The sequence below is a fragment of the Microchirus variegatus genome, assembly GCF_963457635.1.
Source record: "Microchirus variegatus genome assembly, chromosome: 5".
Taxonomy (NCBI): Eukaryota; Metazoa; Chordata; class Actinopteri; order Pleuronectiformes; family Soleidae; genus Microchirus; species Microchirus variegatus.
In genome coordinates, this window is record NC_139806.1 from 26,239,193 (window position 1) to 26,266,695 (window position 27,503).

Here is a 27,503-nt window from a genome sequence, read left to right on the forward strand (position 1 = left end):
TTTATTATTAAATGTCTTTCGGGAAAAGGGGAAAAAAAACATTATTAATTCACCTATATCGCCTCCCTGAGGGCAAACGGTGGAACACCACAGTCAGTGAATTAGATTCTTACATATGTCGCCTTTAGTTTTGGTAAATGCTGCATTATTGGATAAGATAAGAGAAGGCAAATGGGGAAGACATGACTCATCAGAATCAGTGTCTCTTTGTCTTGACCAGTGGAGAGCTGCACACAGCGAGTGCAGCAGGGAAAAAAGAAGTGCAGAATATTCAAGTTTTTTTGTGTGTTTGAGTTGAAATAAAAACTCATTGTCTGTGGTTTCCCCCCCTCTGTGAAAAGCTCTTCATCAGGCCTCAGCCTATGATTTAAACATCACGACTGCAGACGTGCCAGAACACAAAGAAAACGTGCACGTAAGATCAGAGGTAATAATACCTGGAACATTTAAAGTGGAAACCATCCTCACATCCACTCTATAGCAGCAGAACTTCCCCCCACTCAGCATTAAGTGTTGGATGAGTTAGTGCTGGAGGGCCACAGAGAAACAGAAAGAAGAGAGGCTGAAAAAGTGACTGAACAAACGGGATGAGGTGATGGCAGAAGAGAAGAGGGTTTTCCTCCCAGACTGCACCTCCTTTCATCTTTCTCATTTAAAGCCGCAGCAGTGGGGGCCGTCACGAGTGAGCCCAAGGACATGGGGATCGAGGAGAGCGAGGCTGAGCCTCCCATCAGGAGGTGGAAGGAGGAGAGAGAGAGGGAGCAGACGAGGGCCTTGTCAAAGCTTCACCTTAAACTTAACCCGCCTCCCTATGGGACCCAGATAAAGAGCTCTTATCTGTGTTCACCTTCTTCTTCTCTCCCATGCAGGCCTGGGAACAAGTCTAACAGGAGGAGGGAGGAGGAGGAGGAGGGAGGAGTGTCTCTGATTGAGTCGGTCAGATACACACAGGCTTTTCCTCAGAAGGACAGCACTGATTAAGGTTTCTATCAGGGACAGTGATTTCAAAAGAGACTTATTTTCCTCTTTTTTTATCAATAAATGATATAGGTGTCAGTGTTTATATTTTTGCATGAAATTATAGCCATTTATAGTAAATAAATGGACTAAAAAGACACAAATGGGTTGAATTTCAGTGTTTAAACCATATGCAGCTTCTTATTTTATACATTCAGTGGCGAAAATGACTGTCTTTCATTGTCGACGGGACAATAAACCGTAAAATGTATTCCTGGGGGGACATAATGGGGAACAAAAATCCTGTATTTTTCTCCTTTTGAAGTGTGTCACACATTGTTGAGCCCTCGGCATGTTCAAATGTTTTAAATCATTACATTACTTGGTCCTGATTGGTCCATATGCTTGGTGTGTACGGTTGTGGGTGGTAGGTGGAAATAATACACAATATATGACCTCATTTTCCTGTAAAAAATACACATCTCACTTGAAACTCGGTTAAAAAGGATGATAGGGATGTGGGGAGGAAAATAACAGTCGGAATTGATCAATATTTGGCTTCATTCTAAGTGAAAATCAGAGAAATAACTGCATAATAAAACAATAAAACTGCAACAGACTCGAAGTTAAAATAAGCCTAAATATGTATATTTATGAATCTGGAGAGTAAAATGTCATCAATAAACACAAATATTTTTGAATGTATGTCTTATTGTATAATATTCTAAATAACGGCTATTATGAGCATTTTACTAAGGAGCGAGGGTGTCACATGGTTTTATACTGTTCATATACAAGAAATGATATGATAAGTTAAACACACACGTCTTTAGTGACAATAAGTAATAAACACAAAAACCCTCACTTTCTTTTACACTATTGCAGATACAAGATCCAGATCATTTCCCTGAGCTTTTCTCCTGATTAGTAAATTCCGCCCCATGACAGCGACTCCTTCACCCTTGAAATATGAACAGAGAGTCAAATTAAATATGCATATTTAATAAGAGAGAGAGAGGAAGGGGGGCAAGGGGGTGGGGGGACATGATTACATCCACTTGTGAAATGAGAGCATTGAAAAATCTGAACGAGAGAGAAAACCAGAGAGGGATTTTCATGGCCTGCAGAGTGTGAAAGAAAAAAGGGAATTCATCTTTATTTTAACGCAGCTCTTTGGGAGTAACCCTATAACAGGACTACACACACACACACACACACACACCATCACCCCACTCTGTGGAGCTGATTACACACATTCTGGCTTTCTGGGGGGGTTGGACCACTGGTTTCTATAGCAACCACAAAAAGCAGGCAGTCAGGAGTCGATGTGGTGATGCTGTGAGCCTCGAGATTTTAACCATCGTTTGAACCAACAAACAGAATTTTGGAAAAAGAGCTTCTGTGCTGCCAGTTGTCTTTCTGTGGAGATAAGTCTTGAGTTTCAGCCAGAGCTGATTAAAAAATGATAATATCATATCCCAAATGCACCATAAAGAAATTTTTCTTCAACTGTTAAGTTTATTTGCAATTTGTACAAGTGTATGCACATACATGTGCAGTTTTCCCAATGTCAGCGGTATAAAAAGAGTGGTAATATACAAAATAAATACAGAAATAAAAGATTTTCAGTTCAAAATTCAAAAAAAATTACTGTCATACACCACATGCTGATGTGTTTCCATTGTACTTTTTGTTTTTGTGCAGACATTTGGATGATACATATACCACACAACCAGGTTTTAATCAAAAGTGGGTGCAGCAGCAGCAGCTTGCTCCAATCTTTGCATCCTAGTCCTATGAAATAACCTCCAGAAATATCTCTTTTTTTAAAGAGGAGTCTTGGCTGTCAGACACAGCGAGCGGGAACAGATCGAACAGATAGTTTTGGGGCTTTTTCAAAGCTGGCATCTCCACTGTGTCCAAAAAAACAACTATGACTGCCATTTTATTAGAAAAACAACGTTTGTGTGGACGGAGCCGCCTGTTTCTCCTCTAACGTACAATTAATTGAAGAAGACATCTTTAAAAATAACACATTTGAACAACATCCTGCATCTTTTGCATGCAATATGCTGCAAAAAACACTGGAAACTGAACCTTAGTGCTCATGCAGCACGGATCTGTGCCGCAGGTGCAGCCTTGGTAAATTCCTGTGGGAATAATACACAACTCCTTATATGGACATCCTGGGGGTGTGTATTTATTAGGACACATCTTCAGGCTTTACTTTTCTGCGTCTTCTCATGTGTTGTTGTTATGAATAACTTTATATCCAATCCAATGTCATGTATAAACCACAGAGCAGTATATACAATACAATCAGTGAGCGAATCAGGGCTAAAATACAATAAAAGAAGCAAGGACATTTGAGGTGTATCCATATTAATGTATGGAGACATCATTTACATCCACACCCGCGTCCTTGACCCACATATTGTAAATAATTCTGCCCTGAGGGGCCAAACGATGAACAATGAAGTGGGTCAAAAGGGCCCACTCCCACACACACCGTGTGCTCTTGTAAACCAGATGGCCAATTTTGGTCTGAGCCAAGAAAGAAAATGAATCACAGCACATTTTTGTTCCTCGCGTCTGAGCGGGTCTAGAGAGGGAGAGAGAGCGCCACCCTGCAACTTCCTGAACAAACACCTCGCGTCCTCCTGTGGCGCACACTCAGTGTGTCAGGTTCTAGGAGTTACATTACCGTAACTCCTAGACTGTTGCGATATCAACAAAATTAAAAAACTATGGACTGGTGACCCTCATGTGGAGGATAAAGTAGTAGAAGATGGATGGATGGGTAGGGGAAAGCAGATAAATATAGCTTTGCGCCCATATACTTGTCATTACGGTAGCCCTGAGGACATCCGCGGAACGACCGTCCAATCACAGACGAGATTCAGTCAGCTTCTCAGTACCGTAATTCCTAAAATGTCCACGTTATCTTGGACAAAAGGGGCAGAAACACTCACACACTGAAGACTTTTTGACAACAATCAAACTCAGAGTTCTGTTATTTTCCATTGTTTAGGAAAGCACTTTCTAACTTTGATTAGGAAACTGCAAGAACAACGAAGTTACAATCATTTATGCCACATCGTTTGAATTCGAAAGAAATTTATTTTAAAAAGAGGAAGAATTTGAGGGTTTTCTGTGCTGCTATGAGGACATTTAAGAGTGTTTTGGTGACATATTCAGTGTAAACCATGATCTTTTCCTCAGACCCTATAACGTCCCACAGAAATCACAAAATCAAAATACATCGATCTATCTACTGTGTATATCTAACCAAGTACTGTGTGTGCTTATAAACCAACCTCGACCAGGGAAACATTTATTATCACCTTTTATTTCTTCATCCAGGCCAAAATCACCACGAGTGGTTAAAGCACGGTCACGGAGCCAACAGCATCCTGTGAATAAATAATGTGCGTTTGGTTAGAAAACATGATCTCACACATATCTGTGGGTTCCATTTATAGGTGCAAATAATTCATGAACTTAAAGATGTTTGTTGGGAACTTTTTGTCTCCAGAGAAGATTTAATGCTCCTTTGCGTAGATGTTTAAAGTTTTTTTTTACTTTAATGTGAAAAACACAAACGTTTTAATAGTTTGTGTGTGAAGGGATTAAAATTTGTAGATATTTAGTCAAAAAACTTCTTCTATTTAGCATCCACAACATGACCCCAAAGGTTAACAGAGAGCCTGGAGTCTATAATCCAGCAGATTAACAAACATTTAATGCAAATGAATCATTATTTTCCCGTGTAATAAAAAGCTGAGAAACTACAAATTGGTCAAACACTTGCTGCAGAAGTCAGTTTAGAAAAACGAAAATAAAGACATTGTTCACTCAGCAGTCACCGCTGTGACAGGTTTAAAATATAACACTGATGCTTGTGTTGTCGCGTTGAAAAAGCTTTTCTTTCCAACCTCCGCTTTATTGCTTTTGTTACCATCTTTTATTTCCAGCAGAAAAAAAAGAAGAACATAAAGGTGGGGGGAGGCTTTAAAACCTCATTTTGCATCTGCTGTTGTCATTGTTTCTTTCATTGTTGCATGAAAGCTGGTCACTGCTATTTCCAGTTTCCCTTGGTTACCATTTCCCTTTTAAATCATCCCGGTGCTGCCACACTGAGCCGAGGTGTCGACGAGCAAATCGAACAAAAGCACAGCATCTGTAACAAAGTGCTGCAACGTCTACCATCACGTCAAAGTCCCTTGATATTCAAAACAGACAGCTTTTTATTTTTCTATCCAGTGTTTTGATTGGATTGGACTCATTATCTATAATTGTGTGTTTGTAACTTAACACTTTGTTTGGGTGTAAACATCCTGTTAAGGTCAGAGGTCAGAGGAGGAATGATCAGATCGCTTTTAGCTGACAGAGAGTTTGTGGTAAACCAGAAAACCGCTCTTTACAACCGTAATGAGCTGAGAAGAAGAGCTGAGGATGAGCTACATGTCAGAATCGCGGAACGTTTGTGGTTTAGATCCTTCTTCAGAAAAGCAACAGGTGATGAGTTGATGGTTTAGAAAGAGACTCCGCTGACACAAGCCAAGCATCAGCGGGACCACACTTTTAAAGCTCCCATAGACCGGAAGTTCCAATAAACGCTGTTTTCTGGTGTGTATCTGCATCATTACCTCGTTTATGAAGCCCTAAAGTTTGGAAACAAACAGTTCAGCCACTGCTGAGAACGCTGTGTTTTATTGCATTCTCGGGCTCTGCAAGCGCTCTGAAAAAGCCTGGAATCATCGTGAAGTAAGGATCCCGTCTCCTGAACAGCAGATCCTCCTACTCCGGGCACTAGTCCGGGCACATCCGGTTGCGTACATTGAATCGCAGAAGAAGAAGAATGTCCGTTGTGGAGGTGTTTCACTTGCGACAATGTCTTATGACTCTGGGTCAAAGGTCGTAATAGGGACTGGGAGTCATGACGAAGCTATTTTCAAACAATGTTTTGATAATGAGTAGCAGTGCATCCACCGTTCCAGAGGGGGAGCTGTGCTTCTGAGAGCTGACGCGCTAATGCCGTCACTTCCAGGTACCTGGCCAATCACAACACAGTTCTGTCTTCTGGGGTGAGATTTCAGTCTGAAACAGTGCGGCTGACGAGAGCTTCAGTGAGGAGAGATTTTGATCGGCTCGTTTGCAGCAACGAGGAGGTTTTTAATCATAAATACAAGTTAATGTATGTAAGTAGACCTCCATAACTCACATATACAGCTACAGGACCACTCTATGTGAGCTTTAAAGGTTTTCTGACATCATCATCCAAAACCTTACATTTGACACTAACCCCCCTTTACTCCAGATTTTTCCAGGGGCCACATTGACTAAAAATCCGGTGTCAGCTTCTTCTATACGTTGTCATGATCGTAAATATTGGACGCACAACAACAGCTTTGACAGTGGTGACATTTAGTCAAAACAGGAAGCATCTGTGCTTCATTGACAAGCAGTGACCAGGACTGGCTTACAGGTTGTAAAACTGTCATAGGGGACACGTCTAAACCCAAAATCGAGCCTCTCGTGAGGAAGTCCCTGTTTGCTTCTCAGTGCACATCTTCAACACGGTCAAGACAAACATCAGCTGAGTCGTATACTTCACGTTGCCTGAAGGTTCCACCCTAGGTTCTCCTGTGGTTGATATGGAACATTAAGGTTAGTTTTTGTTTTCATATTTGGTTCCCAGAACATTACATTGCCACAACCTTCATACAACCTTTTATAGAACGTTGTCTTTCAGTTGTAAAAAAAACATAACCAAAATACAACCAAAGGGGAATGTTGTGTGAACGGAGAACATTTCAGTTTTTGGTTTCCCCAACGTTTTAGGGAATTGTTTGGTTGGAACCAGAGCCGTTTCTTACTATATGCGGACTATGCATAGGGCCCCACAGCCACCAGGGGGCCCCCAAACTGCAAGTTCAGACTCATATTTTATTATATTTTTGTGAAGTAAAAGTACCTGTCTTTATTTACATGCATTTGTTATGCATATATTTGCAAAGCATACAAGTGTTTGTGGGGTAATCAGAAAAAGTTAGGAATCTCTACCTCGAGTTTGAAAAAAATAGGGGCCCCCCAATAGTATCTCGCATAGAACAGCTAAGAAACAGCTGGAAACGGCCCTGGTTGTAACTAACCTTAGGAGAACCTTATGTTAGTCGGGTAGTCTGTCATTCTTTACTTCATGATTGTATGGTTTTTCACATTCTCAGCCACCTTTATCCTCTTTTATCTGAGGGTAAACATGTACCTAAAAGAAATTCCACCAGTTCTGGCTGTGTGGTCATGATGATATCTGAGTCTGAACCTGAATGACGGTCATCATGGTTCACTGGAGTCAGTCCCAGCTGACATAGAGTGAAAAGGCGATGGTTCACACTGGACAGGGTCAACATACACGCTCATATTCACACCTGCAGGCAATTTAACACACAGGAAGCCACAATACCTGGAGAAAACATGCAAACTCCCTGCAGACAGGCGCTTCTCCTAACTGGGTCTGACCTCTTGTGTCACATTTTCAGTGTTTTTCTTGGTAAAAAACAAACATATTTTTGTGATTGACAGACCAGCTGTGTGTCGCAGCCCTATGTCTCCTCTCCAGACAGTCAGTCAGAACTGGACCATTCTGCGAAAAAACCATAATTTACAACCTCGCGCGGGGACAGCGTCTCTCTGAACCCGCTGCCAAAGTTTGAGAAGTTTCTCATAACTCTGTCGACACCGACATTCAGAAGAACATAAACGCCGCGCTGCAGCCGAAGCTGTTTTTTGTAAAGCTCGTAAAACGAAAAAGAACAGCAAATAAAGTGCAATAAAACGACACAAACATAAAACAAGTGGCTGCAAAGATGCCTCACATGCTGGCACTGAACCATGAAAAGCCACTGCAGTCTGTGAAGAAGAGGCAAGGAAATAAAATAGAAATGACCACATAATTGGTTGGATTACATTCAGAAACTACTTTTTTTTGTTTGTTTTGTGCGAAATTAATTGATTTATTGTCTACACAAGTTCACAAGTTTATGTTCATGTGCGTGAAAGCGTTTAATGAACAACAAATATGTTGTATAAACAGAAATATGTTGAATATCTTAATTATTCATTTTCATAATACTTCACTGCATAGGATTTCTGTCCTATTTTTATCGTGTTGCTTATTCTCTTTCCATTTTTGCACATGTATTTTCACACATTAAATTTGTCTTATTTAATTGCTTGTTTTATATCCGATTAAAGCCCTTTTTTGTATTCGTCTTCTTCTGATTTCCCCCAGTGAGGGATTAGTAAAGTCTAATCTAATCTAACATGGTCATATTGTTGCACGGCAGACCTTTTTTTATTAATTTATGCCAATTTATTTTTCATGAATCACTTAAAAGTTAAAAAAGTAGTTGAAAAAAAACTACCAAACATTCAATAATTATCGCAATTTCTAACCTTTTTCAGGATTATAAAGATGTATGATGATTTAATTGCATCAATAGAGTGTAAAAAGACATTGGATTTAAAAAATTTGACAAAGTATGTCAACAAATTCTCAATTTGAGATGTTGGCGTTTACTGTTTGTATCGTCTTTAATGGTTTTTACATGTCTTTGGCCAGCTGTGTTGTTTTTAAAGGGCCTTATAAATAAAGTTGGATTGGATCTTTGGGTCCTGATCCAGTCTTGGAACCTCCACCTGAGTAAAAACGCTGCCGTTCAGTGACGATTCACTGTTCAGAAACAGTGAATCGTGAACAGCTTTGGGGGGAAAAAAACAGCACTCTTGACTTTTTTATGCTGGATGATTGAATGGTGAAAGGTTAACGGTGTTAGCAACCGCACTTGGGCTTGTCAGTCAAATTGCAGCAGGGGTGTGTGTGTGTGGGGGGGGGGTAAGTTTCAAGGGGCCAGTCTTGACCATGTACAACAATAACACACTGAAAAAGAAACCCGCACCTGTGTGTGCTGAGGAGATAAAAAAAAGTTGTGACACCTGGTCGTTCCGGAACGCGCCGCTTCCGTTTCGTAAATATACATTGGTAGCGCGGGGGTTCTCAGACTGTGAAACGACGTCGCCTGAGCTCTTATTTCCTGCTAAACAGCTAAAAGCGCCGGGCCGCTGTCAAAATGTGTCACAGCGAAACGAGGGAGGGAGGTTAAACACTGCCTTATCAGAGACGCATGAATGCACCAGCTCCTCAATTTTGGAATTTTTTCACCTCTGAATTAAATTTCCCCAGGATTAGCGAACATGTGTAAATATTCACAAGCAGCACCGCTTTATTGTCGGGCGGACGTGTTCGGGAAAGATTAAACTCTCACTGTCTCTGTAGAAGAGAAAATGGTACTGAACCTGTATTAAATTGCACATGAGGATACTCAATTAGCCTCAAACCCATTAAACCCATTAAGTCAGTACAGATTTGGTCTCTTTCTGCTCAAACCCCCACAGTATAAAATCCTAACCACTGGCCTTTAGCACTATCTCCAGGTCACACTTCACGACCTGCGTATTAACATGAGATCTTTATCAGCTTAATGACATTTTTCCTAACAGGCTTTTGCATTTAGTTTCAAGCAATAACGACCGTACTTTTCATCTTGCTCCTGTGATCTATATGATTGCGATTGAATGACGGCGTTGGCCACATGGAGAAAAGACTTGTGCATGTGTACGGCTGCGTTTCTATGGCTTTGCTGACTCGGCTGCGGGAAGGTAATCAGTCAGCGAAGCTTGTTCCTTTCGTGCTAAATCAGCACAAGATCCTCATCTTGTTACTTAAATACAGGGTGCATTTAAAGTGCAGGGAGTTACAGGACTTATTCTTATTCTCGGTCTTTACTAAACTGCTCCGCTTCACATTTCCCCATGAGATAAATACAGATAAATAAAGTTGGGAGACTGAAAAGAGGAACCCGCGACTGGTCACGTCGCGTGACGCAGGTGTTGGTGTTGGATCAGTCATGGTTAGACACGATGTGACATCATAAAGACGTAGAGGAGGAGCCTTTTAGAAGCTGTTCAGTTCAGCTCTTTGTACGTTTCCAACAGTGATTCCCAACCTTTTTTCCATCCAATTCCTCGCTTTTTGTTCCTAAGTAACTCTTGAGATATTGCCTTGCTTTCTTTATTGATACCAGTGAGGTTTTTGGTACTTTTATGCAGTAATGGTCATGGAAGTTCAGAGGTCACACAAGTGTATATTTAAAGGTGGACCAAAAATGGGTTTTATTGTGGACAATACCGAGTTTTGATTATCCAACAGAGAGAGTACGTGTGATTGGAATTTTCTAAATTGAATATGCACAAATATCATTTTAATAACCTCAGGGAAGATAAAGCTCTGTGCCCCCATGTGACCCCAGGTTGGGCAGCTCAGTTAAAGCGGAACGGACCTAAATGTGGAGTTGTTATTGTTCAGGAAGACGTCCACATGCCGCAGCACAGAAGTGGTCAGAGTCTCTCCATTATGAGAATAGAATGGTGCCGTCGTAAGACGTCTTGTTAATGCGATCAGAGAAGAATGGATGTGAAGGGCGCCGTCGGCCCGTGATTAAGAGCTGCCCCCGACACCATTTTTCATTCACTACGTTTGGGATCAATCGGCCACCTGCTTCCCTCACAGGGATTTTAACCAAACCCAGTGCTGTGTCCATAGCCGCCTCCTTCCACCTCCCTCTGCGCCCTCAAACAAGACACTGATGTGTCTGCGCTGAGGTGTGCCAGGGTGATTCATTAGCTCATTAAAGGCGTCATCGTGTGGCCATGGCAACAATCTTTCACGCGCGGGGTCAATGGTAACGTGACAGTCCGCTTCAGGGCAAACTCTGTCACCAGATCTGAGCCGAGGCAGGAGGTACAAGCAGTTACCCCTCCCCCCAGGCCCCCGAAGAAACATCCAGAGGTCCTTTAACCCATTTATGCCTCAGAAATAACACACACACACACACAATGATAATCTAATCAGAATTTCTGGGTTGTATATCTAATGATTGTTCCAGAATGCCTCCAGCACAAACCATTTCACCAGTGTAAGGTGAAAAACATGGATTTCTTTGTGTGTGACCCAGGATCAAGTTTATTCAGTTAATGCTCAGTTATATATAAATAAATAAAAAACATGATTTAACACTGTTTTAACCTTAAAAAATGTCTTTATAATCCCTTTAAGTTGTGTCTGGGTTTACGGAAGGGACACCAATATTAATGTTGACAAATCCACCAACAATGGACTGAAACGCACATTTTTGGCCTTTCAAGGCTCTAGCTTTTCCATTCATTGAATTTTTGCATGATCTTTCTTGTGAAGGAACATTAGTTCTAAATATTATTCAAGTTTGTGATATTTTTATTCGAATCCCTACCCGTTTTGTCTATAATTGTTGGAATTCTTCATGCGACTCCCACGTGTTTATGAATATGGAAGTGTGGGAACATAGAATTAACAAGATTAATATCAGAGGGATGTGAAGGAAGACGAAAAAAAAACACACAATGACACAAACAGTGTTTGCCATCCTGTAATAATTACAGACTTTCCAATACGTCCTTGGATATTTGACCCACAGTCGGGAGCCAACTTAAACTGGCAGCCTTGCATTGTCGTATTAGGGTTAATTAAAAATGTGTTGATGCCACCACATCACTAAAGTCTTTTCTCTAGGCTGTAATCACTAATCACAGCAAACATAAATGACGTGCTAATGAAGGGTAACGTCGAATGAAACATCCAACCAGGCAGATTTTTTATCTTTCTGGATAATTGTTGTATTGATGAACAATAAGATTTTGCTGGCATCATTTGAAACTATAAAGATAGCTATAGAAACAGATACGTATAAAAACACTCACAGTCTGAGTATTGGCGCTTTTCAAAGATAGAGTTCTGGCACTGCACTCTTAGAAATAAAAGTGCTCAGTAGAACCATATAAGGTTCTTCGGCTTGTCCTCATAGGAGTTCTTGGTGGAACCCAAGAACCCTTTAAAAACCCTTTATCCAAGAAAGGGCTTTTAAAGGGTTCTCTGGATCAAAATGGTTCTTACTGGAACCATTAGTGTGACCAAGAACCCTTGAAGAACCCTTTCTTCGGGAAAAGGTTTTTCAAAAGCAAATGGTTCCAGGTAGAACCTCAGCCCTTGTAGAAGGGCCCTTTTGGAACCCTTATTTCTCAGAGTGTACTTGGTTTGGGATCAGACGCGTTGTTTTTCATTACTTCATAGTACTTCCTCAGCGTGGCAGGGTCGTCATAGCTGCGCGAACTTCCTTTCAGTCGACAGAATCATCAGATTCAGTTAATTAAAAAGATGAGTTCAGTACTTCCTGCATGGCCGGAGCACAGACTCCATCTGACACAGTCACTGAACTGAATAAATACACCAGTCTCCTCTATTAAATATTGAGATTTTAGACATTTCCTCTCTAAATGTTGGAGATTTCAGGATTTATAAGTCTTTTTAACTGTTTTTTAACTGTCACACGTCACACTCATGACTCATGATCAGATCAGGTACTAAAAAAAGCAACCATGCAGGTACTATCACTAAAGGCCTCTACATGCTCTGCCAGAACAGATAAATGTGTTCTTTTTCTCGAGGTGACAAGAACAAGAAACAAGAACAGAAGTTATTTCTGGTCAAGGCATTTCATACTTCACTGGAAACTCAAGTGCAGAACTCGAGAGAACTGCCCAGATGATGTTTCAAGAACGAGCTGCGAGAACTCCCAAATGAGGACCTGGAGAAAAGAATGACGTCATTATTTTCTTGCAGCGCTGGGATAGAGAACACACTTCTCTACTCTTGCGGAGTATGTACAGAAAAAAACAAGTAGTGTCAAGTTGAGCCAAATAGTCCAAAACAGATATATTTGTTACCACCCATTGCCCACATTGTGTTCCCAAATCCAAGAGTTTATTATGTAAAATTTTTCCCACCTTTTTGTAGGTCAGGACTCAGTTTTCAGTCTTTTCTCCACATTTATTCTCAGCCACTATCTTTCTATCTTATACAAAGTATGACGAAGATAAAAATGCATTTGATTTTCAGTCTTTAAGTTTGTGACAGAATAATCCTCCTGATCCCAGTTGTCGGCTCCTAATTTTCTTGTTTGAGCTTGATTTCTTTTGTCCTTGATTACGACAATGAAGTTTTCCCAAATTTTGACAGCACGACCTTGAAGCCCGCTGACATTTTCTTTTCTTTTCTTTTTTCCGGGGGGTGGGGGGGGGGGGGTGAAGTGTGTTCTGTGTTCCATTCGCAGCCCTCTCCATCTCCCTCTGACCGAGTCTGTTAAAACCATCGGTCCTTGACTTCGTCTGGCTTCCCCGTGGTGAAACATTCTGCCCCCAATCTGTGCAAGCAGAGCAGGCAGTGTGTGGGCTCACTTCAGGATATAGATGATGATGATGATGATGATGGTGGTGATGGTGGTGGTGGTGATGATGATCTCCTCACTGCTTCAAAGCCTCTTCCTATGCCTGGATGGAAAGATTACCTCCATGATAGCCCACACACGTTCTATTTCATCTCTACTTTGAAGTCCACACAGCAAAGTTCTACTTCCTGTTCATGTGCACACTGTTTGTAACGTCATAATTCTGAATAATTGAAGTGACACTTATATACTTATTATGCTTAAAATCATCTGCACAAAACTGCTATGAATTGTCTCGACACATTCATGTTTGATTTTAGATTATATGTATAGCAAAGCATTGATTTTACATGATTTATGATTAAATTATTTACATTTCTGGTCCTCTTATAGACAAGAAAGTCCCTATTCTTCTTATTTTATTCTAATTAGTGGACAGGAAATAATCATCTGCCCCAATGGGACACAATATCACAACATGTTTTTTTTATTTAAATGATTACTTTGACACAATATTCCTCATGTCACATCATCTTTCTGTTCTTTCCGGGCCACTTTAAGTCACTACAGAGAGTGAAAAAGGAGTGGCAGAAGATAAAAGGTGAACGGGGGGGAAAAGGGAATTATAACAAAGAAGCACGGCTGATGTAAAATACAGTAGGAGGGGGATTTGGCAGACGGGGAATCATCCTTTCTTTCCCTTCCTCTCCTCTCCATTAGAGGGGAAAGGAGATATTTCAGATGGGAGTTTGGGATTTCTGCCCACTTCAAAGACCTTTTCACACAAGCTTTTTTATTATTATGATTCCATTTTTACATAAAACAGACTTGATTTTTAAAGGTCGGGAGGCCTTAAATATAATGTATGTGAATCACTACAAACTTCCAGCCTAACGTGACTCCAGTTCATCTTCTAAACCAACTGTGTGAGAAATATTTACTTCAGTTACAGAATATAGAATTAACAATATTTACACTGCTAGTGTGACGAAAGCCTATTTAACACAAACAGCAGGTTTTTTTTTTAACCCAGATTAACCCGCTCAAAGGCGATAAACACCATCCACGTAGCCAGTGCTTGTCCTGTGGTGATAGTTTTTTTTCACTCTTGCATCACTCGTGTGTGAAATGTGACATCATTAGCAAGCTGGAAACACACCAGCTGAAGAAAACAACAACACCATGGAGCTCAGTGACAATGAAACCTCAAAGGATTCTGCTGGATTTTTGGCATGTTAAAGGTGCATTATGTAATAAATCTAAAGCAACTGGCCATAAAATCCTCCTAATATGTCACAGAGACTCAGGAATAATGTTCATATAACAAACTGAACTCACCAACAACAGTACAAACAAAATATTTGCATTAAAAAATATATTTTGCAGACTGCAAATCATGTTTATGTTTTGAAATCATGTTTTGGCATGTGGCGCCACCTACCGCCGTCTACCAATCATTGCAGCCAGTAGAGTCTCAGCTGCTGAGCAACCACGGGTTGCCAGTTACATCAGAAAACGAAACCTAAAAGACTTTGTTATTTTGAATTTGAATGTAGTAACCGTTTTTGGCCACATTCTTACATATGGCACCTTTTAAGACTGGAATGTGTGTATTTTGATGTAAAATGAGCAATAAAGAAATGTCTGGTCTTCTTACATCCAACCAAAGCAGACTCGTTGATGAATCTCACTGCTCCAATTTTGATTTTGTGTGCATTATTTTTGATTTGGTTGGTAGATGTTACAGTTTTCAAAGAATTTAATTGGATGTTCCCTTGATTCCATTATTTGTATTTAAAACAGTATATTTACTGTTTATTCCTCAGGAGAACTGCAGTCTGAGTCTCTCATGTGACGGCGCTGTAACGTGGCGTGTTCCCTTTTGACATGGTCACGCAAATGAGTTATTTGTGCTTTGGAAAAACAAACGCTCCAACAGACAAATTGGCGACGTGTCCGCACCCTGACAAACACACGGCGTCCTCTTCTTATGTCGTCCACGTGGACAGGCGGCGCGTTTACTTGAAGTTTAGCTTTAAGGACACCGACCATAACTAAATATACATGAAGAGTATTTGCATATGTCGTTGAAGGTGAAACCTGCCCGACGACTTACTGGACGCCTGGAGAGTTTTCACTGAAAATATTGGGAGGGTTAAACATTAAGATGGACTTTGTATGTAGACTAATTTACACTACTGTTCAAAAGTATGGGGTCATCTATAGTAAGTTTTCCATTAAAAGTCACACTTTCATTCATCAAAAGAGTTGCAACGTGAATAGAAACTGTTTTCAGCTGTGCTAACATCATTGCACAAGGGTTTTCAAGGGTTTTCTAGTCATCCAATAGCCTTAGCAAACACAATGTACCATTAGAACACTGGAAATTAGCCTTTAACAATATCTGGAGTGTATTTCTAATCCATTTAATGTTATATTCATTGAAAAAGAGTGCTTTTCCTTAAAAAATAAGCACATTTTCAAACTTTTGAACAATGGTGTATACTTTATTTTTATGAAGCTATCCAATTGTAGCGAATTATTTCATGGAAAGACAATATAAAACTTGTTTTACACTTTTGCCATTAAACCATTCCCACACACATCTATTCAAATACTGCCATCACAGCCGCCGTGCAGGACCAATTTAGGATTAAACATCTTGCCCAGAGGCGTATCGGCATGTAGAGTAGATAAGCCAGGAATTGAACCCAAACCTTTCAGTTGAAAGACGACCCACTGTGTCACCAGACCACTGCCACCCAGTAGTAGGCAGGAACGCATTTTCAAATTCCTTTTATAGTTTGCTTTGCAGATTAAGGAGTTATTGCCAGTGCTGGAATAGTGACTTTCCCATTGAAGGCTTGTGTACGCAGCGGCTTAGTAGAACAGCCAGTAGGAGGCGCTCTCTCTCTCTCTCTCTGTGTGATTGGTCGAAGTCACAAACAAGAATTTCACCAAGGATGAAAACAGCTGCCCAGAGTTCTCAATCTACATCATACTGAGATTAAATGAAGGAATTATTGATCACAAACACCAAAAAATGTCATCAATCTTATTGCAACTTTTCTACCTAACTATCTTCAGTAAGTTATTCAGAAATGTGTGCCAAAGAAAAGGTACGATTAAAATAATCTTGAGATGAGTCATTTCACCGTGTAAGAGTTCATATATCAAAAAGGCATCTGAGATTAAAGATACGTCAGGGATGAGATAACTGGGTTACGCATCGGGCTGAGGACGTAAGAGTGTGTCGGTTTTAACAAAAGAGGGAGTGTGTGTGTCCAAAGAATAGAAAAAGAACCCGTCTCTGGAGGAGCCTGGTTATAATCACGTCTCATGACTGAAGTCGAGATAGATTTCATATGAGAGATGGTTCTCCTCCAGAGTGGAGAGAGAGAACATGGCCCGATGCCAAACCAAACATTCCCTGATATGAGGCTTCAACATACACTTTTGGACTTCTTGAACGTGCGTGCAGCTGCCGCTGGTCCTCTTTTCACCACGAAGCTCACATTTGGTTTATTTTGATAAGACAAACGCTGGTTGAGTTGTGATTCAATTACGGAAGCAGATATAGGGGTCAGTGAGTGGTTCTCCAGCTGCAGTCTAAAATTCCTACGGTCCCTTATAGTAAGTGTTCATAAAGCCCTTGAAAGGATTATATTGAGTTGACAATTGAAGGTGTGTTGTACAAAATGATGTCCAAGGTAACTCGGATTGTATTTGTCACCATTTTCCATTTCTGCAAACCACATTTAGAGGATTTTTTTTAGCCACTTATGGTGATTTTGGCAGGAATTGGAATTAGATTTATGCACCAAATGCTCCTGGTAATGGCCACAAACACGAGCCTGGATTTTCCTCATAGTGTCACAACAGGAAAACACAATGGGATGTCATCAAAACTCTAACAACACTCTGCGGTCGTCTCTGTATATGACATGACACCAACAACTCTTCTCCTCCTCATGAGGAAATATACCTCACTTTGGTGAAAATCGCTAGTTTTTTCCCTAATAAATTACCTTTTATAATGTAAATTTTGCATTTTTATAGTTGAATCTGAGAAAACTACAGGTCAAAATGAGGACAATGTCTGCCCATGATGAGGAAACACAACTGTAGAGATTGCCTCATTTTAAAAGAAAAAAAACAGAAAAAGAAGAAAAGCCTGGCTTAAAATAAATTTTCTGATATTGTATCTCTGCTTTCTTTCAAGCTAAGACATGCAATTTACACAAAGTGTCACAAACGGGGGGAGAAAGAAAATGTTTTCTCTCTTTTTCTGTCACTGAGACAAAAATCCATTTTTTACTGAGCGTTTTTCCTCACACTGCACTTAAGACGACTTCTTCACAACCAAATAGAATTATCTTTGAGTTTGTTTTTTCTTCCCAAAGTGCAGTCCACTGAGGATTCATGATTCAACTGCGAGTGACCGTGCTATATCACTGCAAACAAGTCCACCCGAGTGTGACCGATTCATAACATGGGCGCCCCCACACACACATACATACATACATTATATGTGTGACAGCACTCTCTGGTAAAACCATAGTGGTCTGTAAGTGTTCTCTGACCACAGGATTTTCGTCTCCACGTCTAATGCCTGCGTACGCGGCTGTGGCCTCACGCGTGATGGGGGCTGGACAGCTGGTTGAACGACTCCAGGAGGCTTTTCTGCTGCAGCTGTTGGCCAAGGTGACTCTCCAGTCAGTGATGAAAACACCAGCAGCCAGCTCACTTTACTGGGAGATGGTCCAGTGTGTAGGATCTGAACTCACTCCTCACTTTGTGCACAAGATTACAGCAGAGTATATACTACCGTTCAAAAGTTTGGGGTCACTTAGAAATGTCCTTACTTTTGAAGGAAAAACACTTATTTTCAATGAATATAACATTAATTGAATCGGAAAAAACACTCTATACATTGTTAATGTGGTAAACGACTATTCTAGCTGCAAACGTCTAGTTTTTAATGTACATAGGTGTATAGAGGCCCATTTCCAGCAACCATCTCTCCAGTGTTCTAATGGTACATTGTGTTTGCTAATCGCGTTAAAAAGCTATTGGATGATTAGAAAACCCTTGTGCAATTATGTTAGCACAGCTGAAAACAGTTTTGCTGAACGGCCAAATTATTATTTGGAATAAAAATCATTATTTCTCTCTTATCATTATGTCTTGATTATATTTTCTATTCATTTTGCAACTCTTTTGATGAAAAAAAGTGTGACTTTTAATGGAAAACACAACAAAAAATTGTATAGGTGACCCCAAACTTTTGATAGTGTATACTACATTACCAATAATTTCACAACATAGAGAACAAAGTGATAAAGTCTAGGTTTTGAACGTGGATGGAGTATCTCTTCACGTAGCTTTCTCCGAACATTATCCCGCCGTAAACTCACTCTTCTTCGACCAGGTATCTTCTGCAGAAATTTTCCTCATTTGTTTAAGCAGCGCCACCGTGAGGAGACATGAAGTAGCGATGCCCGCCGACTACTTTTACTACTTTAGAGCAGGGGTGTCAAACTCATTTTGGTTCAGCGGCTACATACAGTGCAATTTGAGCTCAAGTGGGAGCTGGACTATTAAAATAATAGCATAATAACCTTATTATGACCTAGTATAACCTCCATTATGAAGAACCTGGAGTTTCTTGAGAAAAATAAGTGGAATTTCAATAATATTATGAAGTATCTGTGAAATGGACCCTCTGGTGGGCCAGTTCTGGCCCGTGCACTGTATATTTGACACCCCTGCTTTAGAGCCTTAACTGGTGTATTGATTATCATACTGGAGGCGACAATATAACACTAAATACATTTTTTGACCCACCTATACCTATATTATTATTGAGTTGAACACAAAATCAATCAGTCAAACTTTAAACTTTTTATTTAGCATTAAAACAGTCGTATGGAAAATCATGGAAGCCATGAGGGAAAACACTGGAGACTAAGATACTAATGCAGAAAAAGAGGTAAAATATAGATAAAAATGTAAATAACATAACAGATCAAATGAAATAGATAAGTAAATGAGTACATAAATAAGCAACAATGGATAAGATAAACTAGAATGTGATAAATAATAGGTGCAGTAAGAAATAATTGAAAATAGGGGTGTATATAAAGGATATTTAGATTGATATCTCTAGTGGAATTTGTGTGGGTGTGTTTGAAACAGCTGGAAAATATGGTCGTTAAGGTGTTTATCATCATCAGGCGTGGTTGCTATGGTCTTGGTTGTTGGCTCGCTGATTTACAACTCAGTGGTGACCTAGTTAGTTCACGGTAACGCTCAGGGACGTTGTGCCGAGTACAGTAATATTAATAACACAGTACAGAGCAGCTATCACAAAATGCTTCACAGTAAAAGATCAAAAACCTTAACAGTATAAGAGCAAAGAGGAAACAAAAGTCAGACCTGCTGCTCTATGTCTCGAGCTGCGTTTCTCTCAGAAGTTCAGAAGTCACAACTTCAAAGACACACACTCGTTTGGTTTTAAGCCTCGAGCAAAGTCGACAAAAAGAAAGAAGAAGAAAAAAAAAGTCTCTTGGCCAGAAGATTAGAGGCCACCTTATTATGATGTACGGCTGCAGTAGCTTCGCAGAGGCAGGAACAAGACACCTGACCAACTACACACACACAGTGTCAGTAACTAGGTCAAAATGTCCTCAGAAGACTTGCTCTGGCTTGTCCTTTAACAAACACTTCACTTGTGATGAAGGGCATGTTTATCAAAGTGTTGGGATCACTGACTGCATTTCCTTGAAGCCTGGATAACAGAGATCAAATCTAGTGTCATTTCGCTAAAATTAACTCCTGATTGATGGGATCTGGGTTAAGTTTTCCAACTTTATCTTTTCTCAGTGTTGACAGGAGACACCAGGAGTAGAAGCAGTCGGACTTTACTTACAAATATTATGATCGTTGTTGCGCTGGTGCTGAATTCTGGTGTAGAGACTGGTTTCTGTCTCGGCCGAGCTGGTAAACAAGGCCCGTCTCTGTGATCACAGTCAAGTGTCGACAATAGGTTTGTCCACATAGGTTAAATTATCTGTTTTTCACCTGTTTTTCCAACTGGAAACTGCAGTTTTTCTCATTGTAAAGCACTAACTCTCTATACCAATGTCCATAGACAAAATCTGTTTGCTGTTTTACATCACAGCACACAGGATTTGTTGATCCACTGCTTTGTGCATCATTGAGTTCACATTATGTTATTTTGTGACTTTGATGTTTAAAAGTCTTTGCATGGATTTCCCAGAGTGACACAAACCTGGCACACAAGGCAGCAGTAAAACAGCAACTACTGTGTCCCTACAAGTTAAAAACACAGATTTTCTCTATGGATTTTGGTGCAGGAGATAAAACATATTTGCAGATATAAGCAGTCACAGAGTTTATTAGATGAGTCTTTTATTCAACTGAGAGCCATTTTTCAGATGTCTGGTTCCTGCTCCTATGCAGTCAGAGCTGACGATGTGTCAGTGCCTCATATCACATTTACGGTGAATTAATTTCCAATTCTTACATCGACTGACTGAAGACGCCCTGGTATCTGATGAGGACTATTTGCATCGGCGCACACAATAGTGAAACTAAGTGTCGTACTCCCTCTCGAATACTTTCATAGCCTACATGAAAATGATTTTCTTTCAAAATTCCAATAAATTAAAAAGTTAAAAAGCAGGTTTCAATGCAGGTGTAGGAGTGTGTCCTCCACCATGTTAGGAGCAGTCCTTGCTCAATTGGCCACTACACCATACCAAAATGAAATTTCAGACTCATGTATAAATTCACTTATTACCCTCAGCTACTATGGAAATGCTAATACAGTGTCCCGGCGTAAGCTGAATACAACCAACAGGGCATGAGATTTAGGCTAAAATGTGTGGAGACCTGATAAGGCGCTTATTTAGTCATGACCTTAAGGAACGGCGACCAACGCATGAAATGTATGTCTGTGTGCGAGTTATAGGAGTTTAAACACTGATAAGCTGCTACTCACACACACACATACACAGGTTTGTGCAGCTTTTCTTGTAGGAACACTGCATTGACTTCCTTTTTTACAATTTTCAAAACAAAACAAATCAACAAAGCACTCCATTTTTAAACCAAACCTAACTTCTTTTTAGCTCCAGTGCATAACATCTGCCACCCCTCCTGAGGAATTCTCAGAAATGACAAAATGCTGCAGGTGCCTGAATATGACGTCGGCACAGGTGATATCGCTCCACCCAACACCTCCACTTCCAAGTTGCTCGAGGTGTTTATCCCATCAAACTGCTGAACATCCAGGTTTTATTTACAGAATCCTCCTCTGGAACTTTTCTTGATCACTCCTCAGCATTTTCAGCTGTACTTGACATAATCTTGACATAAATTTATGTTGTAAAACGTTGCAATGCTAAAGCCTAACCCTAACCTAACGAGGGCTGCAGCCAACGATTATTTTCATAATCGAGGAATCTGTCGGGTATTTTTTCGATTTTCTTGATAATCAAGGACTTGTTTGGTGTAAGAATTGGTGACATCTGGTGAGACTGCAGATTGCGTGTGTCAGGGAACTACGGTGGCCTCTGCGTACAAAAAAGGATGTGATTGTTCTTTTGTTTGTGTAGTAAACATACAACTCTAATCATGAAACAACACTCAACTAGTTTCTGTTGGAGCTGCGATAGAAACGTGGTGGCACATGAAGTACAGGCTTATTCTTTATTTAAAGTGATAATGTACGACACAGACATTTAGATATAGGTTGTATATTAAGTAGGGATAAGTCGATATTGGTCAGAATCACTGGATCGGATATCGGACAGTTAAAAATGCATAATCCAAAAATCCTATGTATCGCATGTTTCACTATGCACAGACAGTAAAGATGTAAGTAAGAATCCGCAAACAGCATTTTAGCTGAGTCATGTTGTGGACTGTTTATTTGTAATATCACCCCACGGATGGGAGTGAAGTATTGTTTTTAGTGGCTCTGTCTGTCCGTTTGTTTGTGCTTCCGCACTTGCACTTGCCAACACGACCAACAGAGGCCGCCAGAGGCTTGTTGCGTGAATGGGATGAAGTCTGCCATCTCTGATTGCCTTGTTCTTGTTCATTGTTTTTTATGGAGAATTATGTCTTTGCTACAGCTCCATAGTTGATAAGGCCTTCAATGACTGCATCGGACTGGCAAATCTGTAAATATTCGAGTTTGTGATATCGGTATCGGACACAAAAAAAAAAATAAGAGTGCTCAGTTGAACCATATAAGGTTCTTCGGCTTGTCCTCATAGGAAAACACTTTTTGGCTTTTTTATAAAGGTTCCACCTAGAACCCTTTTGGAGGGTTCCACCAGGAACCCTTTTGAAACCCCTTTATTCAGGAAAGGGGTTTTAAAGGCTTCTCTGGATCAAAATGGTTCTTACTGGAACCATTAGTGTTACCAAGAACCCTTGAAAAACCTTTTATTCGGGAAAAGGGTTTTTCAGAAGCAAATGGTTCCCGGTAGAACCTCAGCCCTTGTAGAAGGACCCTTTGGAACCCTTATTTCTAAGAGTGTAGACAAAGTCCCAAAGAGGAACACACGTAGCCCCTTAACCTAACCTAAAACATCACAGCTAAGTGTCTAACACAAGGGTTCTCAAAGTTTTGATACCTGAGGGCCAATTTAGGAACTCAACAATGGCCGCTAAAGGAAAAAAACAGGGAAAAAAATCCCATTTGTAATAATTTTAATGACCAAATTGCAGTTCTACAGTTTACACTTGTTGATCTGTATCCAGTAAGGTCCAATAAACATTGAACAATCTTAGTAGCTCCTGGATTAACACTGAAATGTATCTGCGGGCCGCCATTGGCTCGCGGGCCACATTTTGAGAACCAATGCTCTAAACACTAACCCAGAGGTCTGAAAATGTGGCTCCCCAATCAATTTCATGTGGCCCACCACTGAATATCAAGTTATAATGACTTATTTCTGTATGGTTTTTCCACCATTTATCATTCCATATGAAAGAAACACTTTTATTTTGAAATTATGCTATATATATTATAATTTTTAATGTAATTTTCACAAAAATTTGGATTTTTTTTTACATGACCGGCCCCTTACAAGACACTCAGTGGCCCCCAGGTCATTTGAGTTTCAGACCCCATGCCTGAAACCTAAACCAAAGTTCCCAAAAAGATGTGGGGACCAGCCAAAATGTCCTCACAAAGCCACAAATGCAAGAAAACACAGCCACACTGCTAGTCTTCTGAGGACACACAGCATTGTCTTCCATTCATTTAGACTGCTTAAACAAAGTGTTATCCCTAACAGTCCCTTCTTAGTCCTAATCTTAACCCCGTCTGAAAGCATGTAATTAGGTTCTGCCTCATTAGGACCAGGTTTTGGTTTACACGAGGACTGCTGGTCCCGACAAGAGGTATCAAATACAAGCACACACACACACAGAGAGGCAGAAAGCGCCACAATAGGACCCCGCCAGACTGAGACTTTAATTGAGCCCCCACCTCCTCTTCTTCCTCCACCTCCTCCTCCTCCTCCTCCACAGTCTCCTCCTGGCTGCGGGTGAACTTCTCGTCGCCACGCCGCTTCACTTCAGTTTGTTTTGGACAGGATAAGGAGAGGAACAGCGCAGACATGTCTCCCCTGCTCGGACCGTTCGTCCTCGTCTTTCTTCCCGTGTGTCTCCTGAGCAGCAGCGGTGAGTCCATTCAAACCAAAAACACACGAGCAAAACTCAACCAAACAACAAAATGACGCCGCTTTTTGTCGTCTTTTTTTTTTTTAAACATAAAAGTGTAAAGTCAAAGGAGGACGGTTAACCTGCTCCGTGTCCTGGATGCTCCAGTGACATTTAAAAAGTTTATTTACACAAAAACAAGCAGCTTTTACTTCGGTTGTTTATCAATATAACAGGGAATGCACATATTGAAGAGTAAACGCATGTTGAATTGTTGTGTGTTTCCACAAAAGCACCACTTGTTATCCAAATATCTTAGTTTCTTGCTGTGAGGTGTTTTCGACATTGTTAATTATGCAAATGTGCAAATAATTACTGCGTAATTGACGCTGTTAACGGACCACTTAGCACGAAAACGAAACCAATGTTTGACCTGCATTAGACGTTTGAATGTGGCTGTTTTGTGTCATAAACTGTTATGGGTACAGTTTGAATATATATATATTTTTTTTAAACTGTTAAATGCAGCTATTGTTCATATATAAGAAAAATAGAATAAAACCACAGCAGTTTATGGAAAAACCACAGAGAACCGAGCTCAGCAGGGAAATCCTGTTCATCTCTGAGTCAGAGATGCTTCTCATTAGTTAAAGCGAACTGGTTCAGTGGTAGACTGACCACTGTGTGTGTGTGTGTGTGTGTGTGTGTGTGTGTGTGTGTGTGTGTGTGTGTGTGTGTCTTTGTATTACTCATGTTGTTGGTCATAAATCTGTTGACACAGTCACAGTCACCATCCCATTCAAAGGTAAATGGTTAATGAAGGTTACAGTAAGCAGTCTTCTGGTATTGAGCTTCGGGTTCCAGTCAAGACCACTCGACCAAGACCAAGACCCAACCAAGAACAAAGAAGGGCAAGAAGCAGTCAAGCTACAGTCTCCGCTAACACGTTCTTGATCTCAGATGTTGGTTTAGTGTCATTCTCAGTTCCTAAAAGTCTTGATCTTGGCGTACTTTCTGGTGACCGGTCTTAACTTGGTCTCGGTCCATAGAGGTCTTGCTATTCAGTACCCTCTGGTCTTCTTCTTCAGATATTTACTGTCCCTTAAAGTCTTGGTCTGAGGTACACTCTGGTTCTAGTCTTGGTCTTGACTTGGTTTCAGTCCCATGAAGTCTTGGTTTGGGCCACACTGGACTCCTTTTTGTGGTCTTGACTACAACACTATTTGATTGAAGTCATGGAGACACAACTGTGTTCTCCATCTGTCCCAGTGTGGTATCTCAATAATGTCGTGATAGATTCCTCTCAAATTTGACACGAATACTTGGACTTGGACTTGGACTCAACGATGAACTGATCCGATTCTGGCGGTCGAGATTAAAGTTCAAGATTGTTACAACCTAAAAAACTATATATTTTTTTGCCTTGTGATCACAGTAGCCTCACAAACATGTTTGTGGCCCCTTTTCAAGTCAACGAATGTTATACGAGTCGGTAAAACATTTTCTCGACTAAAATTACGAGACATCTGTGAAAAGGCTGGGTGGTCATTCTCGTTCTAACTTGTATCTTTGCTTTTGAGATGCACTTTCCTGAACCGTTAATTGCTTTGAGATGTTCATCACTTCAGGAGGCTTGGTTGGTTAACCACACCTGTCATCATACGCCCTGTCAGCTTGTGCATGCCTGAAATGTTGTCGTCGTTTGTTGGCCCGATGGCGTCCCTGGTGAGCTGGCTCTCACCCAATGTCAGCTGGGATTGAGACCACCTCTTCAATTCACCCCTCCCCCCTCAAAGGCTAAGTGGTACAGATGATGGATGGGTGCATGAATGGCCGGCATACCAGTGTGACTTTGTCCTACCAACAAATCAAAAATGAAATAAATCTAGTTCATGATGATAGAAAAAACAGAGAAACACGCACAGAATGCACAACTGAACCGTAACACTTGAAAAGATTGTTTTTATTTTTACTTTAAAAACGCTCTGTAATTTACTTGGTGACCCAATGGATTTTCTGTTCATTGACTTATTGATTCATTAACTGTTCTTATCTGGTTTATGTTATGGTAAACTAAGGTTAAGTTAACATAAAATGAAGGATAACACTGAAAGCTAATGACACAGGCTGTTACATGTTAGTAACAATGTTGTTTCAACAGAATATTGAATATTTGGACTATATTTTGGCTTGGGTTTGGTGCAGTGAACAGTTATTACTGGATTTGAAAGCATTCAGACATATGAAGTACAAAGCATTACAAATGACTACATTATTGAGTTGTTAAATTATGCCCACACGTACTTGTTTACTTGCAGTATACCCCGAGGCTGCTGCATTGTGGCATACATTTCTGTTAGTAAAACACCATTATTGGAAGCTAGTCATGATTTTTCGGCAGCGTTTCCATCTGTTGTTCTGTTTGAGACCGATTGTCACGATATCAGCACTATTCTGGTGTGGTTTCAGGATTTCAAATGGGTAAAAACAAAGAGCTGCACAGTGATTTTCTGTCTATCTTTAACACACTGGCATTGACAAACACACCCATCTGTTTGCAGCACATGCCCCGTCATGCAAACTCTGGATTGTTATCATCATTGATTTTATTCACCCACTGGAAGATAATATTTTGACACCAAGTTTCTCCAGGAGACGATGAGAACACTCCGAAATGATGCAAAGAAGTCAGAGATAAACACACATTGGAAGTCCAGCAATGTGTGATTAGCTATTCCATGTATTTGCTTTGAATATTTCCAGGCTTGAACAAGTGCTGCAGTGGCAGCTGAAGCAGCGAGAGAGAGAGAGAGGGAAAGAGGGGGGCAGGAAAGGATAGCTGTTGCTAATAAAGAGGGAGATTTAGGAAGACAGCCAATATGCTGCTGTGTGCGAGCCAGCCAGCGCACAAGCAACAGGTGAGATTGACAGTAAACACAGACATGGAGCTTTATCCTGTGAGTGGCCACCATAAATAGAATCCAACAATGTGTTTACTGTGATGGATTATCTAACCCAAGCAAACCTTACTCCACATAATTAGACTGAAACCTTCTTTCAGCGTCTCACAACAGGACCACACTCACTCCGTGCTGGCCTCATCCCTTTTCTTCTCCTAAATCTCTGTTTTTCAGTCCATCAGCCTTGTCTTATATGGATTACATCTATTTAATCCCTCATCTCCCTTCTACCTCCTTCAGAGACGGAGTAAAGCTGTCTGTTTTTGGATTAGAACGCTGGCCACCGATAGAGACCCAGGCCATTTTTAAGAGCTTCTTAGCCAGACTCTGTCCAAACGGACCTCCTCCCTAATGGACCTTGAAGGGCACTTACCTGAATACAATTTGTGGCTAAAAGCATTTCTGCTGTATGGAAATAAACCCATCCTGAGCATGAGAAGAAACCCAAACATGCAGCTCACTTGATGCATTGTACACCAAACCCTATTGATCTCATAGACCT

At 40.5% G+C, this 27,503-nt stretch overlaps 1 protein-coding gene across 1 annotated transcript in view; it reads left to right on the top strand.

The window, feature by feature from the left end:
- Positions 1–696: 696 nt before the first annotated feature.
- mcama (melanoma cell adhesion molecule a) overlaps positions 697–27,503 on the top strand; it is a gene marked incomplete at its 5' end in the record, with an annotated part of 63,196 nt that continues 36,389 nt past the window's right edge. Inside the window, 2 exons of the mRNA XM_083889666.1 lie at positions 697–737; positions 870–936. Of these exons, the coding sequence (XP_083745792.1) occupies positions 697–737; positions 870–936 (108 nt within the window). The remainder of the gene's footprint in view (positions 738–869; positions 937–27,503) is intronic.